This window comes from Chiloscyllium punctatum, chromosome 32 (genome assembly GCF_047496795.1).
Source record: "Chiloscyllium punctatum isolate Juve2018m chromosome 32, sChiPun1.3, whole genome shotgun sequence".
Lineage (NCBI taxonomy): Eukaryota > Metazoa > Chordata > Chondrichthyes > Orectolobiformes > Hemiscylliidae > Chiloscyllium > Chiloscyllium punctatum.
The window spans coordinates 15,721,307-15,729,234 of NC_092770.1; the positions used below are offsets into that span (position 1 = coordinate 15,721,307).

The 7,928-nt window shown below is 42.2% G+C and overlaps 1 protein-coding gene across 1 annotated transcript in view; it reads right to left on the reverse strand.

The window, feature by feature from the left end:
• Positions 1-7,573, reverse strand: part of LOC140458284 (uncharacterized) — a 28,593-nt gene extending 21,020 nt beyond the window's left edge. The window contains exons 1-3 of the mRNA XM_072552687.1: positions 7,481-7,573; positions 5,324-5,389; positions 4,178-4,260 (exon numbers count right to left, since the gene is read on the reverse strand). Of these exons, the coding sequence (XP_072408788.1) occupies positions 4,178-4,260; positions 5,324-5,389; positions 7,481-7,573 (242 nt within the window). The remainder of the gene's footprint in view (positions 1-4,177; positions 4,261-5,323; positions 5,390-7,480) is intronic.
• Positions 7,574-7,928: the final 355 nt, after the last annotated feature.

Consider the following 7,928-nt stretch of genomic DNA (forward strand, 5'->3'; position numbering starts at 1 on the left):
ATTTTATTAAGTTAAAGGCGTTATGTAATTGCAAATTGGCAGGGATGTTCTGGAGCAGTGGTAGTACCTCGACCTCTGAGCCAGGAGATCTGGGTTCAAGTCCCATCTACTCCACAGGTGCAAAGTGACATCTCTAACAATATTGCTTAGAAAATATCTATAAAATTGCAAATTGGCAGGGATGCAGTGGTAGACTCTCTACCTGTCAGCCAGGAGTCCAGGGTTCAAGTCCCCACCTGCTTCAGAGGTGAGTAGTAACATTGCTAAACAGATTGTTTAGAAAATTTCTACAAATGCAAATTGTTGCCATTGAATATGGGCAGTGCAGTTATACCTCTCGGACCATGTGAATTACAAAACGCAGGTTTTCAATCTCAATTTTCTGACCAAAGGGATGTAAAACAGCAATGAGACCAAACAGTAAACAGGTCACGTTGCTCTCAACAGCTGATGCTGTTCACAAACCTGAATAGCTACATCTGCATAAAATTGATTCTTTCTGGAGCTCGCAACAGCTGCTGCAAAAATTCCAGGTGCATAAATTCTCCGCAGAAAAGCAACACGGCATATTTATCATAAAGTGGAAGGACAATCCACCATTGGTAACATGAGCAGTTTGACATCTCTCATTATTGTCACACAAAACAGAGAACAAAAAGGGAGGATCACTTAGTTTTGGGATTTAACAGAGATATAAAAGAATCGCTGGCCATTAAAACCAGTTGCAAAAAAAAACCATTTTATGCTGCATCATCCTGGATCATTAAGATTGCAGCCTTGTCAATGATTTTAATCCTCAAATATGAAGCAGTGCAATCTTGGAGGAAGAGCAGCACACACTTTGTTTTATTCTTGTAACACATGTGGACGTCACAGCTAAGACCAGATGCTACCAGACCTGCTGAGCTTTTCCAGCAACTTCAGTTTTTTGTTGCTGATTTCCAGAATCCGCAGTTCTTTCGGTTTTTGAAGGCCAGCATTTGTTGGTCATCCCTGATTGTCCTTGAACTGAGTGATGTACAAGACCACTTCCGAGGTGGTTGAAGAGGCAATCACATTGCTGTGAATACAGAGTCACACATTGGCCAGACCAGGTAGGTACGCAAAATTTTCCTTCCTAAAGTGGTCTTTTACATGATTGACGATGGGTTTCATGTTCAGCATTATTAAAATGAGGTTTCAGTTCCGGGTTTATCAAATAATTGAATTTAAATTCCATCAGTCGACAGGCTGGGATTCTGAACTCATGCCCCCAAAGCATTAGCCTGGGCCTCTGGGTTACTAGCCTAGAGATAGTCCTACCAATTTCTACTCACTCCCTTGAGGTTGTGGGTCAATTTAAAATTTCTAAACTGAGGTTGATGCATTATTTTGGTGAATGAGGATGTTAAACTGTGAGGAAACCTAAGGGTGAGGGACTGAGGAGTGGAGTTAAATTACAGATCATTTACAATAGGGGCTGAATAGCCTCTTCCTGTTCCTATTGGTGTAAGTGATCAGGAAATATATAAACTAACCCAAAAATGACTTCAGGTTGCCAGAAGCATGGAAATGGATTCAATTTTAAGATCGTAAAGACGTAGTCGCAGAATTAGGCCATTCAGTCCATTGAGTCTGTTCATGCAATTAATGAAATCATGACTCAACTGATAATCCTCAATTCCACTTTCCTGCCTTATCTCCATGACGCTTGAGTCCCTTAATGATTAGAAATGTGTCTGTCTCAGCCTTCTGATCTCTGTTGTAAAGAGTTCCATGGGTTCATCACCCTCTACTAGAAAAAAGTCCTCCTCATCTCTGTCTTAAATGGACAAATCCTTACTCTGAGATTATGCCCCTGGTCCCAGTCTCTCCCACAAGGGGAAACAACCTCTCTTCACCTGCCCTGTCAAACCTCCTAAGAATTGTGTACGTTTCAGTAAGGTCTCAATTTTTCCAAACTCTAATGAGTATAAGCCCAACCAACTCAACTTCTCCTCATAAGAAAATCTAGGGTATGGAGGGATCAATCTAGCACACCTTGAATACTGTGTGCAGTTTTGGTCTCCTAGTCTGAGGAAGGAAATTCCTACTGAAGGATATCAGTGAAGGTTCACCAGTCTGATTTCCAGATTGACAGGACTGAAATATGAGGAAAGACTGGATTGACTGGGCTTGAACTCGCTGGAACTTAGAAGAATAAGGGGGGAGTATCATAGAAACATTTAACATCCTGATGGGACTGGACAGGCTAGATGCAGGAAGCATGTTCCCAATGTTGGGGAAATCCAGAACTAGAAGTCACAGTAAGGGTAAGCCATTCAGGACTGAGATGAGGAAGAATACCTTCACTCAGGGAGTTGTGAATCTGTGGAATTCTCTCCCACAGGAAGATGTTGGGGCCAGTCCAATAGATATATTCAAGAAGGAGCTGGATGTGGCCCTTATGACTAAAGGGATCAATGGGGTATGTAGAAAAAGAAGGAGTAGATTGTATGATCAGCCACGATCATGTTGAATGGTGGTACAGACTCAAAGGGACAAAGGGTCTACTCCTGGAACCATTTTCTAAGTTTCGACATTTCTATGAATCAACTCAAATGCCTCATATCTTTCTTTAGAAAAGGGGACAAAAAGTGTTCATAGTATTTCAGCTGTAGTCCTACTAGTTCCTTATATAGTTTTTTTTAACAAGCTCTCCTGATATTTATACTTTGAGAAAAGGCCAGATTCCATCTGCCTTCTCTATTACCCAATGAACTTGGCCGCTAACTTTTTATGGTTCACGCACTAGGATCCCCAAGTCCATCTGTGCTGGAGCTTTCTGCAGTCTTTCTCTATTTAAATAATATTCAATTCTTTTATTCTCCCTGCCAAAATAATTGCATTTTGAAACATCTTTCATAATATCTTAAACCTCTTTACAGCAAACCCAGCATTGATGAAGTTTAGTCATTGTGTAGTGCAGGATACGGGACAAGAATTTTACAAGCAGCTAAAATTGAATTCATCTTCTTCTGAATGATTTATTGTCAGGTATATCTAGGGAGATATGGTGCAAATTGCTCTGCTGCCACAAACTGTTGCCATTTTGAGGTACAAAAGAATAAAAAGCAAGTACTTAAAGAGAGTTCATCTTCCTTGGCCAGAGTCCCAAACACAGCTCCAGGACTTCTGCAAGGTCCCTGCTCCAGGCCTACCACAGCCAGGAGACCCCGCTTCAGGCACTGGGACCATTGCAGTCGATGACCTGCCACCACTGAAAGAGTCCACCCTCTGGGCCTACTGCAACTAGGAGGCCCTACTTCACCATCACTGCAGCCGATGCCCCTCCGCACTCACTAAAGGGAGCCCTCTTGACCTATCCTACCTGCCCATCTTCCTTCCCACCTATCCGCTCTACCCTCCTCTCCGACCTATCACCACCCCACCTTCAACTACCTATCGCATTCCTAGCCACCTTCCCCCCAACCACACCCCCCTCCCATTTATCTCTCAGCCCCCTTGGGCATCCCCTCCCACATTCCTGATGAAGAGCTGGTGCTCGAAACGTCGACTCTCCTGCTCCTCGGATGCTGCCTGACCAGCTGTACTTTTCCAGCACCACACTTTTTGACTCGCACTCACTAAAACGCTGAGCAGCAGTTACACAATCCAAAGGGAGGAAGACTTCCTCTGAGCTTTAATCAGGAAACCTCAGCTGATACAACTTGTGGAAACTTCCTGCTCAGGAAAGTTTTCTTTCCTATGAACGGGGCTTTTTGAATTTGGTAATGGCTGCAGCAGATTCATCCTGTTCTTAGAATGTTTGTAACCAAACTCTGAAAATCCAGTTCACAAAATGAGAAGCTGCATAGGTTGGTGACAGATAGAACAAATAAATTGATGAAAGTGTTGATTGAGGGATAAATACTGGATGAGAATCATCTGTTCATCTTCAAAGTAACAGCAAAGTGGGATCTTTTACATCTGACTAAGAGGACACAAGATCCTCAGTTTAATACCTCACCTGCTGGACCACTTTAGAGAAGTACTGGAACTTCAATTTAGATGAAACACTCAAGTTTCTGGACTGGGACTTGAACGTACAACCTTCAAACTCAAGTGAGAGAGCGACCCACTGAGCCAGAGCAGGAATATCACATGGAATCTCTTCCATCCAAATTATAAAGTACCAGCAGTTAAATTCCATCAGTACCTTGCTAACAGATGCTCCAAATCCATGACAAACATTGAAATTTTCAGATCTACCAGCGCATGTCGAAATGCAGTCTTGCTGATCTGAAATGTAAAATGAAACACCGCATAACTCAAAATATCTAAATCCCTACTGAAAGAAAATATTCAATCAGAAGAGGATATAAATCCATGGGCGGGACAGTAGGAATCATTTGTATTTCATACAAGTTTACAGGAACAGAGCAGGACAGTGGGATTAGTTTGCAATTAAAAACAAAAAAATTTTCATTGCAAACTAATTGCTGCAGATACTGGAATCGGTACTGAAACAATTTTTTTAATTGTTTCAGCACAGATTTCTGCATCTGCAGTAATATGTTCCTAGTTTGTAACTGATACCAGGCTACAGGAAGAGAGCAAAGCAGTGGGATTATTTTGTAATAGATATAAAGCTATGGGAAGAGAATGGCGCTGTGGAATTAGTTTGGGATTAATTCAGGAACATGGGGAAGAAAAAGGGGCAGTGGGACTAGTTTGGGATTGACACAGGAATATTGGGGAGAACAGAACAGTGGGATTATTTTAATAATTATTGCAGTACACCAGTGAGACACCAGTGGGTTTAGTTTGGGATTAGGAAGAAAGTGGGAAAGCTATATAGTTAGCATTCCCTGAATAATTCTCTTGTATTTCAATTAAAAATTGCCAAATTTAGAGATCAGGAGGAGCCCATTTGTCCTATCACGCCTATGCCAACTCTGTGAATGAACAGTTTAATTAGTCCAAATCCCCTGCTCTTTGCCCAAAGCTTTGGGAAAGGATCCTCTTCAAATATTCCAATTTCCAATCTACTTTGGAAAGTCACTAGGGAATCTGCTTACACCGTCCTTTCACGCACTGTCTAAAATAAATGCCCACCTGGTTCATTTGCCACTTAACTGCTCATTCTTTTTCTTCCATATAAATCTCTAATTTCCCAAAGTTCCCGTCAAAACTCCATCAGAGAATTTATTGAAGCATCTGGCAGTAAGCTGTATCGAGGTGGAACCTGAAAGGTAATTGCAGGTTCCCTAGTCTCCTGTTCCCTACACAGAGCCTGTTGGAGTTCACATTTGCAAGGAGAGATAAAATGGACAACATCTTCTGTAATGAATCAGCTACTTACCAAACCATTGGCTTCTTTGTCATACTTGGCAAACTCATGGAGGACAGATGCACAGGCTTCCTCCATCTAGAACAAATGAATAATAATCTTGCATTAGTACAGTAGTCCATCTGAACTCAGTCCATCTGCTGGCCGATACCATCATCTATGTCATTGTTATGTTTAGACTTCGCTGTTCCATTGCATCCCTGGCTGCAGGCCATTTTGTAACTAGGTTCATGTTGCCCAGACTTTATATAATAATTTATGATGTTGCCCTCTACCACTGAATTCCTGATATCCAATCTCACTGAGTTGAATGTGCATTTATAAAAGCCGCCTACAAATGCAAATCCACAGTCAAAGAACCAACTGGACTATGAAGTGAAGCGGAATGGCAGAAAATCTTCCTCCACTTGTGTCAAGCTCCAACTCCCAGCACAATGCAAACAAAACACTATTTCTGAGAATGGCTCCAGGGATGAGGCAATGAGTTTTGTGGAGAAATTGGAAATGATAGAGAAAATAAAGCTGAGAGGAGATTTGTTAGAGGTATTCAAAATCAGGAAGAGTCTAGACAGAGTGGATAAAGAGACTGTGGCCAGATGTGTTGAGAATCAGAGGGCACACATTTATAGTAATTGGAACAGACATCAATGGAAACAAGAGGAGAAACCTCTTCACAAAATGTGTGATTAGAGTCGACCTGAGTATATGGGAATGTCCAAAGTGTCCACACAAGCCGATGGGTGTGCAGACCCAGTGACTTCTGATCTACGGATTGGCAGAAAATGAAATATGGACAGTAGTGTGTGTGTGGTGGAAACAGGTTCAGCCAGAGTTCTCAAAAGGGATTTGAAAAAGCTCCTGAAGAGAAAACAATTGCAGGGCCGTGAGAATCAGATTAGGTGAGTTGTTCTTACAAAGTGTTAACAAGGACTTGATGGAATAACTGGCCTCCTTCCCTCTGTGTTCTAAACATTCCAAGAATTACTGTCATCATGAAGAAGTGTGAGATGTTGCTCAGCGGGTAGTACCCTTGGCTCAGAGTCAGAAGGTTTGATTTGATTTGATTTGATTTATTATTATTGTCACATGTATCTAGGTACAGTGAAAAGTTTTGTTTTGTGTGCAGAACAGGCAGATCATACCATACAAAGTTCATAGGATTACATAAAGACTTCCCTGTGCCATTGCATCCCTGGCTGCCGAACGTTTCATGATTAGATCAATATTTCACAGATTTTTAATGAAACAATTCGTGACATTGCCCTCAGCCTGAGCAGAGTGTGCATTTGCAAAAGCTGCCTATTAAAGGTTGTCTTGAACCAGGCGAGGAACAAAATGTTATGGCTGCAGAGAAGGTGCAGAGAAGGCAAAATCAACATTAGATGAGTAATTTTAGAGGTGCATTCAGAGGTCTAATAACAGTGGGGAAGAAGCTGCCCTGAAATCTGTTGGTGCGTGTGTTACGGGTCCAAGACCCATCCCAGAGCTTTGCACCTATATCGAGGCTGATAGAGTGTTGCATTGTCGAAAAGCTTGCCTTTCAGACAGGATGCTAAAATCTTCTTTGAGGTGGATGAAAAGAATCCATGGCAGGAGTCTCTAGAAGAGCAGGTGATTTCTCCCTGGTGACTTGGACCAATATTTATCCCTCAACCAACAGCACTAAAAACATTACTCATTCTCTTAATGCTTTCAACATTGCTGTCTGTGGGAGCTTGCTCTGAGCAAATTGGTTGCTGCGATGCAGGGGAATGGGATTGACGACAAATTAAGTTGACGGTGGAGTGAATGGGGCACTAATGCACCCAATACCAATTTCAGACCCGCGGTCTTGTCTTGCTCCATAACAGCATCTGTTCCATGGGATAAATCTGGGCGGAATTCACTGATGCTGAACCAAAACCACAAACATAAAGTGGTTTTAAATAATGTCTTGCGTCACAGCAAAGGATATAGCAGTTTCGCAGCTGCAAGTGATTATACACCAGATGAAAATGCTGAGATGTGCAAACAGGTCACATGTAATTCACCTTGTCCCACTATAATCGGCACAGCCACTGGCTGGGTATAACCAAGAGACCGAAAAATTAAATTCAGAAAAATGCTGCCCCTCATAAAATAGATAAAGTAAGACAGGTTTGCACAGAGATTGTCAGAAATTCACTTCACCTGAATAAGCTTCAAAATACTGACAAGATCATCAGTTAGAAGGAGATGAGAGTTCAGTTTGTTGTTCTCTGAAATTCCACTTTCCACATTCATTACCGATATCACCAACACGGCTGATATTTATTGCTCCTTGCTAGTTGTCCTGCGAGTAGGTGGGTGTGAGCATCCTTCCTGACACTGCGGTCCATGTGGTAAAGGTGCTTCCCTAGTGCAGTTAGGGACAGCGTCCGAGGATATTGACACAAACTGTAACCTACAGGGGCTGGATGTTGGTTTCGATTGAATAACACTGTATCAGACCAAATGACCAACTCTGGTCTGCACTGGCACTGGCCACTGCCGGAAATGTTTATTACAGCTGACCCAGGTGTAACCCCACAGATCTCAGCCGCACTGATGCAAACCAGGCTCCAGTTTTGAAGGAACTCATTCCAATTTAAAGCAGTTG